The sequence below is a fragment of the Mastigoproctus giganteus genome, chromosome 7, assembly GCF_048544385.1.
Source record: "Mastigoproctus giganteus isolate SK-2022 chromosome 7, ASM4854438v1, whole genome shotgun sequence".
Taxonomy (NCBI): domain Eukaryota; kingdom Metazoa; phylum Arthropoda; class Arachnida; order Uropygi; family Thelyphonidae; genus Mastigoproctus; species Mastigoproctus giganteus.
The window spans coordinates 9543955-9565787 of NC_143581.1; the positions used below are offsets into that span (position 1 = coordinate 9543955).

General features: G+C 38.1%; 1 protein-coding gene across 1 annotated transcript; it reads left to right on the plus strand.

The window, feature by feature from the left end:
* The first annotated feature begins 610 nt into the window (after window positions 1-610).
* Window positions 611-6460, plus strand: LOC150082479 (uncharacterized). The gene is made up of 3 exons (XM_090377524.1): window positions 611-1004; window positions 4486-4564; window positions 4712-6460. Exons 2-3 carry the CDS (start codon window positions 4486-4488, stop codon window positions 5011-5013), a joined length of 381 nt encoding a protein of 126 aa, XP_090233650.1. The 5' UTR covers window positions 611-1004; the 3' UTR covers window positions 5014-6460.
* Window positions 6461-21833: the final 15373 nt, after the last annotated feature.

The window sequence follows — 21833 nt, forward strand, 5'->3', positions numbered from 1 at the left end:
AGTTAGTCGATCTCAGGTGAGCGTAGCATGGTTTTTTTCTCTCCTGGAAACTCGGTTTTTCGTCCAGCAAAGAGAAATATGGCCTTAATTGCTGATGCTCCTAAAACCCAGTAACAACAGCAATTTTTATGATCGCATATCAAAATAAATAGATTACATTTATCAGTTTTATCGGTATTTTCAGCTTTGTAGCATACAGATAAGCGCGCAAACTCTTGGAGAGGAATAAATTCTTTGCTATTTTAATTCATTTATATCTGTCATAAATATCCCTGATTGCCACAACAACTTGAAAACCAGTTGCCACATTCTAAAGATCCGTTGTCAGTTACAAAACCGGCAATTGTTTTGATTTCTTTCTTAACGATTCTTCTACCACAGTCACGAACATCTTGCGTCATGACCAGTTTGCCCGAGGGTGAGGTTTCCCCACTAAGCGGATGTGTACAAAGTCACGTCATACCAAGAATGTAAACGTTTCCTTTTTGTAAAGTGAGAAGGCACTTTTTAAAGTTCTTGAATTGGTGTAGCGTTTCAGATGTCAGAATTAGAGCAAGGAACCGTGTAATACCTCAGTGAGCACCTTTGAAAAAGAAGATATAATCCCGTTATAAGTTGGTGATTATCCTCAAATTATCTATTACGCCAGCGTTTCGTCACAGCTGCAAGAATTCCGAGAGTACTATGGTGTCACGTGGTCTTCCAGGACGCACTTCCTTGTTGCAACAGTGTTCTTACTAGTGTGCTGGTTTCGGGAGTTTGTTTTCAGAACTATTTTTCAATTGGCCGGAATATTTTAGCTTTTTCACTAAAGTGTGGCCAGATTAACTTTTTAATCTTCTGTCCGTTCTAATCAAATCTTTATCAATGGCTACCTTGCGTCCTTCAACTGCTTATCCGTCCTATAGGTGTCTCTACGTACTGTGCCTTATCCGCCATGTAAACAACCACCGTCGGATGCAGTAGCGTTGTTCCACGGACTTGTTGGTGTACGGAAGTCAAAGGTAAGTCATCAATAACCCTTCTTGGGTTTCCCCCCAATTGATACATTTGACTTTGTTGAAATTTTCTCTTTAAAGCAAACATTAAATGCAATTTTTCTTTGGTTTTATTTTCATTTGAGTTAATGATTTGCTGGAAATATTGTGATGGTTATTTGAATTAAAATAAATCCTCAAATATGTAGATGTTTAAAAAATATCCATGCATTTTTAACGCGAAGTTCTTCACTGGAAATATAAATTGGTTTTCGATTTTTTTTTCTATGGATTGTTTTATTTCTTATCGCAGGCAGTAGGCTATTTATGTCCTTATACTATCGTTGAAAAATTAATGGTTGGATTTTTGTTGTCTTGTTGGTTTCTAGACGCATCAACAACTTAGGCCATATTGTGGTATACAATGGCTGTAAATTGTTATATTTTGTGGTCGATTTGCTGTTGCTCGACGAAAAACCCGAGTTTCCAGTATCAAAAAGCCATCCTACCCTCCCCAGAGACTGTCTAACTCAGCCACGCTGTGAAAAATACCCATAAAATTTCGCGTTATTGAAGAGATTGGAACCCGGCTCTGTTCCATCTGGTTTAAGGAGGACTGTGATTATAACCATTACACTACTGAGAAGACTGACACCTATCCTCCTGGGTAGCACAGTTGGTAGAATCGTGGGTTTATGTGTCTTTTCACAACGTGGCTGAGTTAGTCAGTCTCAGGCGACGGTAGTATGGTATTTTCTCCTGGAAACTCCGGTTTTTCGTCCAGCAAACAGAAAATCGACTGCAGATTACTCGCAACTTATAGACAGTATATACGGAGCAATATGGCCTTAGTTGCTGATGCTCCTAAAACCTACTACAGCGAGCAAACAGCACTGACACCTAATGGCCTTAGTTTCTTTGGCTAAAAAACAGTAAGACACAGTCATTTAGAAGTAAATGACTATATATTACTGGACGTCTTACTTAATGACTGTGTGTAACATTGTTGAATCTAGGCAGTAGTTGCCAGATGTAAATAAAACATTGTGTTTGGGGAGGGGCTCCACCGGTGGTCTCCCACATCTGCATCATAAGTACTTCAGTAATCTGTAAAAGCCAAAATAAGTGTTGTGTTTTGTACGTGTAAAGTATTATGTTGGGTTCTGTGTTGTTGTGTCTGGCTTTAGGGCGCAGGGGCCGGTGATACCTCACATTGTCTGTACACACATGTAGGAGGTAAGCCAAGCTGTCCATTATTTTCTGGTTGGTCTCCACCAGGGTCAGCTGAGCTTCTTGGACAGAGAAAAAAAATAGAGTGTGGGGAGTACAGGGTATACACAAGAAGGGGAGATGTAGATGAAGGCATCCTCCTAGTTGACAATGGAGCATTTACTCCACCAAGTGAAAGGGGAAATACCAGAGAGGAAAAGACACGCAACAAGGGTACTGGGTGTAATCATCATTGGCGTTTGAGTGGCCACTGAATCCTACCCAGTCCAAGGACTGGGTTAACATGTAAGATGAGCAGTGGGACTTTCTTGTATTTGGAGGAGGGGAAATATTTATTTATTTTTCTTTTCATCCAGGTACTTAAAAGCCATGACACATCCTCAATATAATCCACAGTCGCTTATATTGCATATGAACAGACAAAGAAGAGCTATTAATAAAAAGTAGCCATCTCGTTTCAAAATGGCGGATTTAAATTAAAACTACCTCGCATATACTGTAAATCTGGTCCCAACCAGATTAAAGACAAAAAATATTAACTTACATTAGGGTGTTGAGCAATATAAGAGATTTTATATTTCAGGATGGCAGCGAAGGGGATGTTTGTTATGAGAACTTATCTCTAACATTTACAGTGGCCTAGATAACAGCTATCAGATTCACGTTGATGATCCACCTACTTCTAAGATAAAATAAAGTAGAACCGCCATCCAAACACTCGAATTAATCTTTGAACTGTTTGTTAAAGAGTTATTCCAATCTACAAAAAGATACTTTTAGATAGAAAACCAAAAGTATTTTTAAAAGGGCAACAGCATTATCTAAATTTAATATTTGTTGTTAGGAGATGGGCAGTATAAGAAGTGGATGGATGTACAGGAGTGTTTTAGTCCTATACACTCTAACTGGGTTTGGTTCTCTTATCGGGTGGTTATCCCCTGATAAGAGTTGTATTTGTTTTACAGATTATTTTCTCTTTATAAAAATTAAAAATGATAGTTGCACTTCATATTAAATAATTGTTAAATAAATACGAGATGTGGCAATAAAGTTCCCGGATTGGTGCGATGAAAAGAACACAAAGTGAAGGAGCTCAAATATTTCTGAAAAGAGTCAGCGTTGGCGACCTAAGATGATGTTCAGTTCGGTGGCTACATTTTGCTTTAAGTCCTCAACATCTTGAAATCTCTTTCCTTTGAGGGCAGCTTTCTTGGGAAAGAGGTAGAAGCTGGCGCTAGATCGAGAGAGTCGGCTGGATTGTTGATCTGTACAATGCCTGTATTTCCTAGAGCAGAATGGGCCGGGGCATTGTCGCGCAAGAAGAACCAGTTGCCTTTCTCTCAAAACTGCTACTTCACCCGAGAAATGTGTTTCAACAGTCTTTGAAGCATCTTTACAGAGAAATGCAGCATTGATTCTCTCCTCTTCAGGTTCTCATTCATTCTTTGTGAATCAAACCCTGTTGGTCGAAAAATATGGTCACCATCGTCTTGATCATGGACTTCTGTGAACGAAACTTTTTGGTGTTATCCCACATTGCCCGTACTCACCTCTAGGAGGTAAGCCAAGCTACCTTACCTCCTAGAGGTGTGCACTATGGTGATGATTTTGAAGTTCACTGCATTCTTGACGCTTCGTCTCTGGGTTGTACTGAAACACCCAACGCTCATCTCCCGTGACAATACAGTCGAGGAAATTAGGACTGTTTTGACAAGTCTGGACGAAGTCTTCGCATGATGACATTCTTCGTTGCTCCTGCTAATCCATGCGGCCTCGAGGCACAAATTCTGCACAGACCTTCCTTTTCCCTAAATCTTCATGCAGAATTTGATAAATCGTCTCCTTATTCACATCCAACGCATCAGCCATCATTCTGAAGGTTAAACGACGATCTGTTGCCACAATTTCCCGAACTCTTCAACTCTGTCCTCATTTCGAGAGGTTGTCGGACGCCCACTTCTGAGGTCATTGAGAAAATCCTCACGTCTGTCTTTGAACCGCTTATACCATTCAAACACACTAGTAGTGTGGCTTAATATTTCATCATTATAAACAAAACTGGTTGTTATTTGCAACCTATCAGCCTACTGGTCAATACCACCATCTGTTGGAAGAATCTGAACTACAACATACCATTTACATTTAATTTCAAACTCATTGAACATGACAGCAACAGCACCAGTCCAGGAACCTTATTGTCACACTTCATATATATATATATATATATATATATATATATAATTCTGCATTTATTTTTATTTATTTATTTTTGTTATAGATGAGCTGTACAGATTTCCGGTTGTGGATGAGCCTATTGTTCCTTCTTGTAAAACCTGCCATAAGCCACAACCAAAATGGTACGTAAATGCGGTATTTATATTACATACTTCAATATAGAAATTGGTGGAGATTTTGTGGTGACCCAGGCGTAGTCTGAGTTCGAACCTCAATAACTCCAAAAATCATTTCAAAAACGTCTAAATGTTTTCTTTTTCTGTTTTCAGTACATACCACTCAGGAAGAGCCGAAGAAGTTCGTTGCATTATGGTTATTTGGCGGTATCTGCCTCTACTTGCTTTCCTTGGGTGCATTTTTGTGGCTCTGTAAAAACGAAGGTTGTAAAAAATTTCAGCAAACTGGATACGTGGTGCGAACACCGAACGCATCAGAAGAACTTGGTGTTGGCCCATTGACCAGCACAGTGACTTGTAATGTTCCCATCAGTGGCCATCCGTCTTTACCTCATCCGGAACGTGCAATCGAAAATGATATATTCATACAGATGAATGAAAAGGGGCAGTCGTGATCCATTGGATAAATGGAGATTTTTTCAGTGCAATAAACCAATGAAATGCTCACCACCGATATGGACTGTGAAACTTTTATTAAACCACCCGCATGGACACGAGTGGTTGACAAAGATGATTTAAAGAAAGGACTTGGCCAGAAAGGAATGATCGTCTCGTAGAAGCAACGCTAATAGACCCTTGATGGTATGAGATCCCAAATTTGAGACTTGTTCCCAAGATCGTGTTAATTATTTTCAGATCGGTTATCTTCAATAATACATTAATTGTTTAAAGAAACCTTTTATTTTACAATTGCCATTTTGTTTTGCATTATGGATCCATTCTATCAGCTTGTGACCACTTTTTTTTTCTCAAAATTCTTTATACACTGTCCTACCATTAATATCTGGATACCTCTCTGTTGAGAGTTGGTCACACCACTTGTCAGACACAACTATAAATATATGCTGGTAGGCCTTTGCAGAGACAGTAGTACGATTGTGAATGCAAGGTGCTGCGATCACAGAGTTGAGACTTCCACCGTGTAATGATAAAAGGGTGCCACATAAGTGTTGGTCTGTACATGACATTTCAATGGCAATAAAGATCCCTAAGTCAACCATTGGTGCTGAAACTCACGAGACGATCGGGGAAAACCTTCGAAGCTGACTGATCGTGACAGGCCTTCAGTGAGATGATCGGGACGCATGTCAACACTAATATAGTGAGGAAGATCCTGCATAGTATGGGTTACCACGATCATGGCCTTCCGCAAGCCACTAATCACCCCGAATAATGCCAGACGCAGTATATCTTGGTGTAACTAAGGCCCGGTGTTCTTGGACAGTAGACTAATGGAACTCTGCGCTTTGGAGAGACCTGATCTCAGTCTGACGGTCGTGCCTGGATGTGGCATGCGCCCGACCATAGACAGTTACTATGGTCTGTATCGTCCCGATACAGCCCATAGTAGTTTAGTGGAGGCAGCCTGATGGTCTGGGATCATTGATTTGTTTTGGACAAAACCATAAATTTTGAGGTCTATCAAGACATCCTGGACAATATTGTGTTACCTATGTTCTGTGAGCACTTCGGGGAAAGCCCATACCTGTATTAGCAGGCCAACGCTCCAGGTCATACTACTAGTATTGTGACAAACTGGCTCGAGGATATGAGCTTCGAAAAGTGGACTGACCAGCCTAGAGCCCTGACCTTAATCCTTACAGAACCTTTCGGATGGTTCGTCGAGTGCGTCTGAGGAGAGACTGTCCAAAAAACAGAACTGAACTGGTCGCTACTTGAAAGTCCTAAGGCAGAAAATATCGAAGGACATTTAGTAAACAACTGGTGGAGAGTGATAACAGAGACCAGAGGCTCTAACAAAGGTTAAAGGTTTCAGCATACGTTGTTAATTTTCTTGTAAATAAAGGTTATTTGTTGATATGCAGGTGTCCAGATTAATGGTAGTGCAATGTATATTTATTTCATATTAAAAATAATTTATTGTAATCTTTGTAATATATATATATATATTTGTTTTGGAAATATTATGTTGCATCTTAATTTTAAGATAAATTTTCCCTTATTGAGGATTGCTCAAATTCTAATTTAATTCGTAAAATTCTTAAGTTCTTTGCATACTTTTCGGTTTAAATATTTTATTTTTGAATTAGGGCTGATCTTCAGAGATTTACCAGTGTCAACTAGTAATCACGATTAAAGTAGAGCTGGAAATTGTACAACGGTTTATGGTTTCAATTTCACAACGCACAGATAGGGACAGGTTACGTGTGGTTAGAGTCAGTAAAGACTTGCCATCATGATATTATGCAGACAAAATGAGTCTCTAAAAGTCATCTGAAATTGTGGACTTTGACACGTTTTATAGCTACTATACTGTAATATGAAGTGCCATATCAGTGTGTTACAAAGGACGAATGTTCTGTGATAACCAACCCCTTCCTTCATAACGTCATAGAAGCACTTCCTGTCTAGTGTATGGTTAACACATTCTTTACCAAAGAAAAGAGTTATGAGATCACCAGAGGGGGTGATGCATTGTGCCTTAGCCCACCAACAGTTCGATCATGGAAATTAAACCATGATGGAGTCTGTTTTCCTGTATTAAATTAAGATATGGACTCAGTTTACAAGTGTATTTAATATTCTTGAAACTGTTTGTTTATGAATCTTGCTAATTACAATACTCAATTATCTCTTCCTGGAATGTATAATTTTAATTGAAAATTGTTTTGGATATGAAGTAATCGCTTGTTATTGGAAACCAAGAATAAGTAGATGTCAATTGACAATCTTTTGTTATATAAATCCAGTTATGTTTCGTGTTGAATAAAAAAATATATATTTCGAGGCGTTATTCTAATCTATATTTGTTCCTTGTACAAAAAATTGTTTTTGTTGTTGGGTTTTAGGAGCATCAGCAACTAAAGCCATATTGCTCCGTGTATAGTGTCTGTAAATTGCGTGTGTTCTATGTTGTTGGACGAAGAACCCGAGTTTCTCAGCCACGTTTTGAAAAATACCCATAAAAATTCCTTCCATCATCGATGGTACTCGAACTGAGGTCTTCTCCACCATGTGTGGTGAGAACAGCGATCCTACCAACTGTACCCACGAGGGTGGAAGTATACATGTACATGTCCTTACTCTTAGTGACCTTAACAAAGCCCATACATGTTCTTTATCCATGATGAGCCACAGAAAGGCCTGGGATCTCTGACACCTTGCTTTCCGGGCTGTTTCATGTTCCAATAGAACCAGTGCAAGAATCACTTTTTATTCTAACAACTCGTTTACCTCAGGCCGGTAACTTATTTTAATACCTTTCTGTATCACTCAGGAAGATCCTAAGCCATTGGTCAAGACAAAAAGTCATAAAAGTTATATACATATTTAAATGTATTAAAAAGCTTAAGTTGCAAAGTATTTAAACAACCATTTATTATACAGTGTTGGATAAAATGTTCTGTGTAGATAATGTGAAATGCTTTGCTATTTTTCCATTTTAAATTTTAGAGCAGACAAAGAATATTTGGCCATGAGGCAAATAAGCGCTTTACAGGCTGGGGCCAACAACTTTGAACGTTATTGAATTTTATAAAGCGTTAACCTGCCATTTTTCGGAGATGTATGCAACCATCCTTCCCACATTCAAATCATCAACAAACTTTGACAGCTTCCCTTGGATACCTTTGTAAATATCATTTATGAAAATTAGAAATAGGAGACGATCCCACTTGTTACACTGGTCCACCCTGAAAACTGACTATTTATCGCAACCCTTTGTCTTCTATATTTTAGCCAGCCCAGCGTTTACCAGTAACTCCAACTTCTTCCAGTTTATATAGCAGCCTTCCATGTGGAACGGTATCAAAAACTCAATAACTCTTTAAGCCATGCTGAATAACCCTTTAAGCCATGCATCTGTGGTAAATGGTTCTAAAATGAACCATTTATTTTGGTTATCAACTTCCACAACAAAAGATAGAAGTCTGTTCCACCAATCAACCACCCGCTGGCTAAAAGAAAACTTTCGCATATCTTTTCTACAATTATCTTTCCTCAATTTGAATCTCTGCCCCCCCCCCCCTCAAGTTTTTAATCTGAGCAAGAGGAAGAATCCGAACAGCGTTCAGCTTGTTCAAACCATTCAAGGCTTTATAGACCTCAATCAGGTCACCTCGCAAGTGCCTACTCTCCAGGCACTACAATAAGCAGAACTTAAGCCTTTCTTGGTAAAAGTGTCCCTTTGTTTCCCTCACCAATCTAGTTACCCTTCTTTGTATTCGTTCTAGCAACTCTACGTCCTTCCTAAAATGAGACCTCAAGACCTGTACACAGTACTCTAGGTGTGGCCTGACCATTGCCTTGTACAACGGGATAATCACCTCCCTGTCCCTGCTATCAAAATTCCTATATGTCATTGACAAGACTCAATGACCTGCTCTGGCAGCCCGTCTGCACTGCTCAGCGAACCTCATATTTGACTGCACAATTACCCCCCAGGTCTTTTCCACTTTCCACTTCCCTGAGTGTAGTACCACACAGATGGTACGTTTCTCTTGGATTTTTGCTATCCATATGCAGTACTTTGAATTTGTCAATGTTAAACTTCAGTTGCTACTTCTCAGCCCATTTGCCCAACTTATCTAGATCCAGTTGGAGTAGCATACTGTCTTTACTGTCGTTAACAACCTTGCCAACCTTGGTATCATCTGTAAACTTAGACATTAATCCTAATATACTTTCATCAATATTATTGATGACACAAAAGAACAATGGGCCCAACACTAACATTTGTCCACGAAGAGCAGTGTCCATTGATTACCACCCTCTGTCTTCTCCCACTCAACCACCCCTTTATCCATTGTAGCAACTTACCCTTAATGCCGTACCTCTCCAATTTGTACAGCAGTCTTCCATGTGCAACAGTATCAAAAGCTTTCCTGAAATCGAATTATAGGATATTAAAATTATTTTTTGCATCCAGTTCCTTTGTGACCACATCGTAGTATCCAATCAAATTGGTCAGACAAGACCTCCCTTTAACAAACCCATGCTGTGTCTGAACTATTACTGGAGTCTTGTGTAGATGATCCTGCAATGCTTCTTAAACGAGTGACTCCATTATTTTCCCCGGAACACAAGTTATATTAACAGGTCTGTACAGTAGTTACTTGTGTCACCTTTTGAACTCCTTTTGTGAATTAGTGATACATTTGCACACCAGTCCATGGGAACCACCCCAGAGTCCAAGGAAGCTCTCACAATTATGGCTAAAGGTTTGCTTACTTCATTTGCTGCCTTCTTTAATATAATTCGGTACATCCCATCCACCGCAGGTCCCTTTCTTATGTTTAACTTCAACAATTTCTATTCCACTTTCCTCTCAGTTATTACAAAATCATTTAACTCCCTGTTAGAGTTTGATAAACCTCTGGCATTCCCATCCTTGAATAACTCCTCATGTGTGAATGTAGATGCAAAATACTCATTCAGTTTATCAGCTACCTGAACGTATCGTCAATAGTCAGCACATGTATGTTAAGTGATCCAATCAGATTCATCCTCTTCCTTCTAGAGTTTACATAAGGAAAGAACTCTTTGCTGTTTTTCTTTGCATCTCTTGCCAAAGATTTCTCGTAATCTGCCTTCGCCTGCCTAACCTCCTTTGTGACTTGGTTACAGACCAGCTTACATCTATGATAAGCTTCCGTGTCACATGTTAATTTGTATGTATCCCATGCATTTTTTTCCTCTGCCACATATCTCATTAGTTCATCTGACATCCATTTTGGCCTAAACCTTGAACAATATTTCTTAGTTGGTATGAAAAGCCTAGTAGCTTCCAATATTATTTCTTTCAGTATTTCCAATTTTGAATATGCTGTTTGTAACATCATCAGTTGGTCCCACCGTTTTGATTTAAATACTGTCTTAGACCACCATAGCCACCTTTCCGAAAGCAAAAATCCTTGCCTTTACTCCTGATGGTAGTTACCTCCTTGAGTAAATCCCACTTCAGCACACTGTGATCACTGCCACCCAGTGGTTCCTTTATCTGCAGATTCCTAATGCATGAAGAATCACTACTGATAATCAGATCAAGAGTATTGCTCCCTCTAGTTGCCTCCGAACATGCTGATGTAGAAAACAATCATCCAATAAATCCCCAAAAGTCTTGCTAGTGTGTGAGTGACCAACCCACAAATTCCAGTCAATATCCGGGAAATTAAAATCCCCCATTATAAGACACTTTGATTTAGTGGCTCACTCTATTTCTCTGCACAATTGCTCATTATACTAATCAGATTCATTAGGCCTATAACACACACACCTACTCTCATTTTTCCTTTCCCAGTGTTTATATCATACCAAACTGACTCAACATTGCATTGCCCACCAACACAATTGGATGCAGTTCCTTACATTTTAAGTATTACTTAACAAATAGCATAACCGCTCCTCCCTTCCTGTCCTGTCTATCCTTTCTGTACACAATGTACTCCCCAAATTCCAGCTCTGCATAGCTTATGTCTGTGTGGCACCGTGTCTCTGATATCCCAACAATATCTGCCTTTGATATCTTGACTTGCACTTCAAGCTCATCAAATTTATTAACTATACTCCTAGCATTGGTGTACGTACAAGTACACATGTACCTGTTTCTATTCTTAGTTACCCTAACACAGTCCATGTATTTACTTGTTCCACTATGACTCTCAGCAGTCTTGGAAATCCGCATTTCCTTGCTTTCCAGGCTGCTGCTCAATGGCATTTCAATAGAAGCAGTTCAAAAATCACTTTATCCTCTGCCAGCGGCTACTGTTAATCTATTTCCAATTTTATTAAAATAGTTTCCATTTTGTAAAAAAATCAAAAAGCCTAAATAATATTTAAGAAATTTCAAGAATATTTGAGAATACACCAGAAATGTGTAAAAGATTCCTGAACTTTGTAGATGATTTTAAAATATTCTAGAAAGTGGGAACATTATTTAAATATTACAGAAGGACTGTAGACGATTCTAGAAGTTTGCAATAATATACGTAAATTGAGGAGTCAGAACTGTTTTGGCAAAGAACTACATGTTTCATTTAAAAGAGTACAAATTACCATTCCACGATTCAAGGAGACTGGCAGTTTAAGGAAAAAACCACGATCAGAAGGACTACGCATAACAACGAAAGTACAACATAAGACCACAACATTGGTTTCTAAACGCAATCGACGACTTACTGCACTTAAACTCTGACCTGAGTTCAATGGGACCAGTGAAACTCCAGTATCTACATCCACTGTTAAACTTCGTCTTAAACGGCAGAACCTCATGATCTTGTAGAGGCCCAACGACCATTATTTAAAGCTAAAAATCTAAAGAAACGGTTGGTTTGAGCTAAGTGGCGTCAACATTGGACAATTGAAGAGTGGAAAACGTACTGTGATGAATCCAAATTTGAAATTTTTGGATTCAAGTGTAAAGTTTATGCGAGACGATCAACTGAGGAAAAAAGGTGCCAATTGTTTAGTGCCTATAGTTAAATAGGGTGGTGGTTCCATAGTGATCTGAGATTTCTTCTGTTTATCTGGAGTTGGTGGACTTCAACTCTGGACTTCAACTTTTTACAAGAAACTTTATATTACAACAAAACAATGACCCGAAGCAGATCTCTAATCTGTGCAGGGACTTTCTAGCAGCTAAAAAACAGGAAGGGGTATTGCAAATTAAGGTGGACCACCACAATCGCCTGACCAACCCAATAGATCTTTTATGGGATCATCTTGACCGTTAAGTCTGCCCATCTTCACAAAATGTATGAGAAACCTTGCAGATCTCTGGGAATAAAATCAAGTTAGTGAAAACACTATTATGTCAGAATGCTACGTCTTGGTAAGACTGTGATGAAATCTTGTGGAGGATATTTTGATGAAAAATCAGGACAGTTGTTAATATTAATCATTTCAATATTTTTATCGCTGCATATTTTTCAATACTAAATAAAGAATCTTAAAATACTTTGTAGTGTGTTGTCTTTTATATTAAACCTTACTTTGTCATAGCTAAAAAAAAAAAATAACGAAACTATTGTCATACACTATGATTCCAAACTTTTAGGAGAGAGTGTAGTTGGTCACAATTTAGTGATCACAGAGTGCAGTAGTGTTTTAATTTTGGAAAAATCATTTTGGTGATAGTTTTAGGGAATATTCACAGAGGTATTTATAGATTTCTTGACAGTTATTAGTAATGAGAAGAACAGAAGAGGACCTAGATTGCTTACTCGGAAATTTAACTCCATGTTTTTGTTAGTTTTCACGAGCACATCACACAACTCAACAATTCAACAGAATTGATCACCTCAACAAATGCTAGACGCCGATTAACATGGCCTAAGGAGCGCAAATCCTGGACTGTAGAGGAGTGGAAAACAGTCCTATGGACAGACGAGGCGAGGTGTTCGCACTCAACCAGTCTGATGGCCGCTCCTGAGTGTGGTGAATGCCTGAGGAACTGTTCCTTCCTGATTGTACCCTCCCAACAATGAAATTTGGTGGAGGCAGTGTCAGGTATTGGGCTCGTTTCATGGTTTCGCTTCGGTTCATTAGTCGTTATCGACAAAACCATGAATGCTGTGCAATACTAAGCCATCCTGGACAATTATGCACTTTCATTATGGCAATACTTCGGGGAAGGTCCATACCTGTATCAGCAAGACAACGAGCCATACTGCTCGGGTCGTAACAGAATGGTTTGAGGTGGATCGTCGAAAGAACAAGGCCGAACTGGTGGTTGCGTTAAAGACCGAGTGGAGGAACATATTACCTGATATTTATAATAATAAAAAAAAAAAACTGGTTGAGAGTATGCCGCGAAAATTGAAGGCTATCAAAAAAGCAAAAGGTTTCACCACAGAATATTAAATGACACAATAAAAGCTCTTTTTTTTGTCTAAAGACAGGTGTCTGGATATTAATGGTAGGGCAGTGTATATCTGGTCAATGGCTCTATATGCAGCAGAGACATGGATTCTTCCAAGAGAGATAGAAAGAGACTTGAGGCCTTCGAGATCTGGTGCTGGTGCAGGATGGAAAAAATTAAATGGACTGAGAAAGTGTCTAATGTGGAAGTGTTAAGAAGTGTCCAAGAACAAAGGAAAATTCCAAGATCAACTAGGCTCAAATGGGTGGGACGCATGATTCAACATGGTGGTTTGCTACTGGATGCCATGGAGGGTTCTGTGGAGGGAAAACGTCCTAGGGGAAGACCAAAAATACCTTCGCTACTGGATGCCATGAAGGGTTCTGTGGAGAGAATACGCCCTAGGGGAAGACCAAAAATACCTTAATCGGGATCTTACTGGATGAAGCAGGACGTCTTAATTTTGAGGAACTGTAAAGGCACAGGAGTGACAAAGGCAGACAGCTCATCATAGGGACTGCCAGTCACAAGACTGAATTACTGATGATGATGATGTTGATATTATAACTGTAAATTGCATGTGTTCTGTGGTCGACGTCCTTCTTTTGCTGGATGAAAAACTCAAGTTTCTGGAGAAAACGTCATGAATCCTCACCGAGACCAACTAATTCAGCGATGCTGTGAATAAGGCCTATAAAAATTACTTGCGTCATTGACGGGATTCAAACTCGGGCTGTTTCCATCCGTTCTCATATATATACGCTAAGCTCCTATTGTATCCATTATGTCTGTCCATCCGGTTAACAAAAAGACTCCCAGTGGACGGAATTTCATGAAATTTTGTATTTGGACTAGTTGATAATATTTGTTTAGCCAAACCAAATTTATAATAAAAATCAGACTAATACACTACTAGACAAAATTAACCAAAGAAAATGTTTTTCATGAATATTTTATTGTGAACAGTGTTGCCGAAGGCGAATATTTGATTTATTCGGCATCCTAGCATGCAAATTCCGAGTATCCAATACAAATCGATCTACCATCTTACAGTAGCCTATAAAATGGTTTGTATTCCATTAACCCCAAATCACTGCAGAGCTCATCGAAACGTCGTATGATCTCAGCCTGTTGAATGGGATCATACGCTGTACTGATGTCATGTAACCATATTTCAGAGCATCTTATATCGACTTCTGCAATGTGACTTTTTTTGGTAATTTTTATACAACCCCTATAAATGTTCCTTATGCCCGTTCGAAGTTTTTCGCTGTCTGTCCTCATTTCATCCATATTCTTTGGTATACCACCATATCAAATTTTGTCCCACTTCATCGCAAGCTGCACGAGTTACACCACGTTTTCTACATGTTCTCTTAATTTTGTCGAGCAGTGTATTATTTCTTTTTCCCAATGCATTTCTCATTGAGAAAAGAAATATAGTTTCAATGCAGTTTGGATAGTTTTATACAGTTTGTGCATGATTCTGGTGTAATTTTACGTAAGATTCGAATTGTTATCTGAATACCTCGTCTTCCTTCCACACACTTCTGTCTTTTATCAAGAGAAGTTTTTAGAAACAGAGACAGTGTGGTTGGACCGGAAGCTAAACACTGGAAAATGACGCCATCTGTTCATACAGAACCGAAAGTGAATTTTCCGTATCAGTAGCAAGGCTGAAAGGAATAGAGTTTGAATCCTGCGGGACTTTAGAGGAAGTAACTTTATGCTTCCGGTATTACAAGATATGATCTTAACGGAATGAAAAATAGAACGAGTTTTAATGCTGTAATTAATGCATAAAAAGGTCTATAATGCATGTCATTATACATTGACTAACAGGGTTGGTTGACAATAAAAATACAGGATTGCTCTCACAGAATATCCTAGAGGAATCTCTTTTTTTTGGGTGTTTATGTATCTCACAATATTACAAAGAATATTATAGTCTAATTTGAGAATTATTGAACTGTCCAGATTAATGGAGAGTATATCAGCGCGGTTGCATTTATCTCCATTGATGAAAATTCTGAAACAGCCTATGCATGATTGAAAATACTGTTGAATAAAAAAAAATTCTATCTCATGAAGTCTGTTCTTTCAATCTGCGCAGGAAGCACCGTATCTCTTTCGGTCTCAGGCGAGGATAGCAAGGTTATTCGAAAACTGTTTTTTTTTTGTCCAGCAAAACGGACAAACCAACTGGAGAACACATGCAGTTTATTGGCATTACGCACGTTGGTGGAGGAGGTTGTTTTTGGCAGACGCGGCTCTAGGGTTTTTGGCGCCTCTAGGCAGAAATGTATTTGGAGCTCTTGAGATACTTTTATTAAATATTATTATAATAAAATTTTTGAATTTCGGCACCCATATGCCCTGCTTACCACCCTTACCTTGTTCAGCAGGTCCTGGTTTTTGGATAACCCTAACATGGCGAAAAAGAACAGTCTTGTTTTTATCCCACAGTTGCTTAATATCTCTTAGTTGGTCCCCCTGTGCTGTGCTCCTAGAAATTCCTGTTTCATACTTTTGGGTAGCCCATTATCCCATTCAGTAGCAGGAATTCAATCAGAGTGCATTTACAGCAAAGCTCATCAGCCTTCCAAAATTCAAAAACAGGTGGTGTCTATTTATTAAGAAATCGTTGTTAAAAACATAATGTATATCGAAATTGCAATATAGTCTTTCTTGCCCACAAAGCCAGGGATTAACATATCAGAAATTATGAAACCAATGTTTCATAATTTCTGATATGTTTATCCCTGGCTTGAAGTAGCACTTCAAGGAACTGCATCCAGATAGGGGATCACCATGTTAGGTGAGGGCAGATCAATATATATGCAGAGGATATCAAATGCAACTTAAGTATAAAGAATATAAAGTATAGGGAGATATTAAACAATTATTCAACATAAGAAAAAAATACACAGATATAAATGAAATTAGACATACAAAATACAAATTAAAATTTGTATTAGAAGGAGAGAAGTCTGGTGGGGCTTTAAAGGCAGGGGATACCAAGCTAAGAATCAACTTTCAGTAGGTATCGGTCGATTGCTTAAGTGTTAGTAGGTCCGAATGCTGAAGAATCCCTTATAAGGCAGGAAGCCATTGAATAGATATAGAGACAAGTGTGTCAGAGGCAGAATCAATAAGTCAGTCTCAGAACTCACGGAACTATCTAAAAGAACATGAAAGAATCAAGGTGAAAAAATTTGTCTCACCATTAATTTAATATCAATTACCAGATAATGTCTAAGTAGAAAACCTCTACTTATACATGGAGCGACTGGCCACTGGCATTGGTCTATGCCGGGTAGAGGTTATATTTGTTGGAAAACCAGTTAAGAAACCAGAATGCAGTGGAAAAACGGAATTGGTTTGATTGTAGTGGGAGGAGCAGCCGATGCCTCAACCGTATATAACTACATTTCACTGTTGTCTCTTTCTCACTTAATATTAAAGTGTCTCTGAAAATCAACCTGATGCAGCTGGCAGAGGTAAGGGGGAGTTGTCAGATGTTGAGGAAACTTGAGTGAGAAATGCATACATTTTGATTTCTGCGGGTTATCTTGAGACTAACTCAAGTAGAGGAATGACACAGTACGCCTATAATTAAGAGGTAAATGTTGACACGAAATGACTGCAGCAAGATTCGCATATTGTTAGAGGTTTCATGCCCGAACCCTTAGTTTCATTGATTGAGGACTCCATTGAGTTTCATTGAGTCGTCATTGGTAGCAACTGGCGTGAGGATCTCAATGCCATCATAATAGAAGATCAGGACAGACCAATTCAAAAATTGGGGAGAAGAGGGAAATGAAGCCCAGCAAGGCCCTATTACTAAAGGGGCTTCGTTTGAAATCCATCTTATAATAACATGAACACTGATTAAATAAATATAATGGCGGCTGTAGTCGAGTGGTTAAATGCGAGGATTGAATAGTATACGCCTTTGAGATGACCGTCACGTTCTTTAGCAGTCTTTCTGCTCAGACTGCTAAGTACGATCATGTTCTTGCATCATCGTTTGAAAATAATCAAGATTTATCAGGTAATTTAATTCCAGTAATAAAATTAGAAGAATAATAATAAATAAATAAACAGTCCAGAAACCTGAGTTAAAATTTATTTAATTATTAATTAAACAATAATTTCATTTGTTTAATTAATAATTAGATAAATTCATAATTATCATTATTATTACTATTCCCAAGATTAAATAATACTGTAATAAACGCCCGGATAATACATTTCTTTATCTAATTTGGGTTGTTAATAATCTTGGCCAACAGGTGGCACTCCACTCATGATTCATAAATACTATTGCAGTTCGTTTGGTAGAATAATAAAATGACGTAATTACTACGTGACTATACTAATAACAAAAATAAAAAAATGAACTTTTATAAAATATTAATTAGTTTCTAAATATATAAATTAATTTATATTTTTAATATCTGTAGATTAACATCTATAGGTGAATTAAAAAACCATAAAATTTGATTATCTGACTTATTTATTTTCTGTTATGGATTATTACGTGTGTGACGTCACGTTATGACGTCACTCATCTTTCACCAAGCACACAAAGTGACTTAAAATTACGTAATGTGTTATTTGCCATATTCTAAACAACTCATTCATAAATAAACACTCATTCATAATCCTGTGTTTCACCAATAGTATAGTAAATGCCAACAAAGAAAAAAAAAATATAATAAAAATAAATAAATATTAAGGTAAAAATCGATATTTCAAATTTAGAAATTTCCTTCAAACGGTGCGGTATTATAGGATATGGTAGTCATTAAAAAAATGCTATTAGCTTATTTATAGTATTTGGTTATAAATAAACCAGAAACAATAATAATTTGTGTAACTAATTAATAATTATTTACACAAGTAGCTCGAGAAATTATAAAAAATAAACTGGACCTGTGACTGAACTTGCGATTACTCCCGCGGACTCATTGTGACCAAAAAAAAAAAACTTCTATTCATTAAAAATAAAAACGTTAACTACAGTGTAAAAAAACCATTATTTATTTCTTTATTTATTTTTCTAAATTACTGAAAATACAGCAACTCTCTTACGTCACACTAACTGTGACAACCGGTATACGATAAACGACACGCGCTTCCAAATCGCAGGTTTTTTTGTCACAGTTTTCTAGCTCGGAGCATTCACAGGTTCAATCATAAGTTGGAGCAAACACGCTAGGAATTCTGGGAATTTGGTTCTGTATATTATAGCGTTACCTTTGGACTAAATGTTTTAATATTCCTAGCATGCTTGAATGAATAATTTCCTTATCTAAATTCAGGTAGATAAAATCTGTTCATTAATCATAAGAGAAGATGCCCCAACTCTTTGTGAGGCAGCTAACGTCACTTCTAAGAATTGCAGTTTTTTGTTCCCCTGCTATGCAAACAAAACTTTATTATTATTTTTTTTTTTTCTCAGTTCTTCTTTAACATCTCTCGTCAGATGTCTCCACTTGCGTGGTGAATCTGTAAAGTCAACAGCTTGTGCGCCATAAGCTTTTTAGTGAGATCATTTTTCTGTGTTTATTGCAATCTTTACTGGAATATTACTTTAGTTAAATGATATAAAGTAAGTACAATTATTATTTGAAACCCTAGTTAGAAATGTATGTGAATTAATACAGAAAATTGAATATATATGTGAAAGGTATGTTAGCCTTGATCGTTATCGTCAGTTTACTGATCTTTTTGGCTCGTGTTCAACAATAGCGCCCTCTTTCGTATGTTAACTTGTGCCTGCTTTATCTATTTTGATATTAAAAAAAAAACCAAAAAACGGATCGTGATTGAGAAGAAAAATGGGCGTTTCAAAGCGTGCTGAGACTTCACCCTTTCGTACAATGACGTCATGCCCAAGCCAGCTACCAATAAATAAAATTTAGTAGGGAATAAATACTTTTGATAAGGGTAAAAGATTTTTATTTTTATGGTACTGTCACTCAGAACCGAGTGACAGCACCATACTTGTCTCTGTGCTGCGTTTTCCATTTGTTTTTCTTTTGGAATTAACGCACTGGAGAAATTTGGTGTACTGCAGGTCTTACTGACACATCCCTTGTCACAAGAAAGCTATTAGTTTTTGTAAGCCATTACACCCAAATGACGTGTTTAATAAATAATTATAATATAACAAATAAATTATTATATTTTCTAATAAAATCCAGATTCCTTGTTCTCCATTTTTAGATCAAAAAGGGTTCTAACATCTGTAGTTGGGTTGTATAAGGGTGAAGTCTTCAGTAATTTCAGGTACAGACTAAATTGTAAAGATATTTTCGTCCCAAAGAAAATGTGTTTCATTATGGACAAGAAATGTTTCGAATTCCTTTCTGAATCGTTGCTGCGAAACCTCTCCGATTGGAAAGATATGTATGGCTACAATCTAATTGGGAACGTTTACTGAAATGCAGAGGTTGTTTATTATTACTTGACTCGCAATTTTTATTGTTTTTCAGTGAATCTCCTTAGTCTCATCATGTTGATAGACATCGTGATAAAGTTTCCAGCCATATCAGTCATTTGTCAACATTGCTTTTTATTAATCTACTCTTTTATTTCCCCAAGGTTAGTATTAGTATGAGCAGTAGTGAATAATTATGCAAGGAAGCAAAGCTTGTACAACATCAGCCAAAAGAAAAAAAAAATCCATCTCCTCTAATAGTTTGTCTGGTTCTTCCTTGAATTAATTCAAACTACCCTTTGTAACACTAGATGGAATTTTCTTCCGACAACCAATTACCCGCTGGCTGAAGGGTAATTTCCGCATATCTGTCCTACAACAATAACGACCATCCTTCCTCAATTTATTAGAAGGACCATGCTTCCTCAATTTATTACAAGGACTCTGCTATCACGAGGAAGGATGCCAACTCGATTCATTCAAAGCTTACTCGATTCATTCAAAGCCTTAGCGTTAGACGTTAGCCGATCCAAATCAGATCTCGGATCTGCTTAGTTTCCGGAAACTGCAATTTGCAGAACTGAAGCCTTGCTGGTAAGAGTACCCTGTTGTTCCTCTTATGAATCTCGTCACTCTTCTTTGTAACTATTGCAACACATCCATATACTTCCTAAAATACTAAAACTGGTCTGCATACAGGTCTGGTTTCCACTCATACCATGAGTGGTCGTGGCCTGACCACTGGCAAAACCCCATGGGTTGTTCTGCCATCTGTCTGAAATGTTCAGAGAACTTCACAATTACACCCAGGTCTTTTTTCAATCTACACTACCGTGAGCGTTGCACCACACAATCGATATGTTATTTTGAAACTACTACGAACCATATGTACACTGGTGTGTAAAACTTAAGGACCAGTCAGGTTTTCAACTGTAACTTCTCGTAGGAGTGGCCTGGATATGGGAAAAGCATGCCAAAGGAACCTCGTGTGGTAAAGAACTGATGAAGGAAACAACACCGACACAACATGGGAAACAAAACAGTACAGAGGGACTTTATTTAAAAATGGCAACATAGCACTGGCTGCCACGATACAGATGCATCACTGCCAAAGATGGAACAAAGGGAAGAGGTGGTCCATAGTAGGAGATATGGCCACCCCTAATGTCGATGTAGGCTTTGCACCGCCGATCCATACTTAGAACAATGTTGTTGATAAGTTCTTGCGGTAACATCGTCCATTCCTCTGTCAGCGCCATCTTCAGCTGGTGAACATTTTCTGGTGGGTGTGGACGTGCCGCTAGGCATCTCTCCAGAGCTTCCCATATGTGTTCGATGGGATTTAGATCGGTGGAACGGGCAGGCCAATCCATACGAACAATATCTTCGCTTTCCAAAAGCAAATCAACAGCTGCAGTTCGATAGGGTGTGGCTTTATCATCCAAAAACACGAACTCGGGGCCAGTGGCGCCTCGGAACAGATGCACATGGGGAAGGATTGCCTCAGTATAGTAGCGTGCACCAGTTACAGTACCGCCTTCCAGTATCTGGAGTTGTGTACGTCCATCCAAGATAACGCCTCCCCAGACGAGAACAGCTCGACTGCCATATCGATCCCTTTCAGTGATGTTTGCAGGGTGAAACTGAATCTACCCTCATCAGTAAAGAGTACGTTAAGTAAAGATTTTGTGGCTGTAACCTTAAGTTTTGCACAGCAGTGCAGTACCTGCATGTAGTAACTTGCATTGTCATTGTTAAACTGTAATTAAAAAAAAGTTAACGCAAAACAGTTTAAGATAATCTGAGAGAGCTGAAATGTTCATTGAAGTTAAATAAAAGTGCACATTTGTGAAAACAAGACGAATATGGAAATGTTTATAACCCTCTCCCAGTCTTTAACATCTGTGGAGAATCTTTGTGTAGTATTACGTAATTAGTCAGCGTCATTC

Bases quoted from the DNA above. Each gene is read 5' to 3' on its own strand.
- LOC150082479 (XM_090377524.1), top strand. From the start codon at position 4,486: ATGAGCTGTACAGATTTCCGGTTGTGGATGAGCCTATTGTTCCTTCTT. The intron at 4,565-4,711 runs GTACGTAAATGC...TTCTGTTTTCAG, and splicing joins CATAAGCCACAACCAAAATG to TACATACCACTCAGGAAGAG.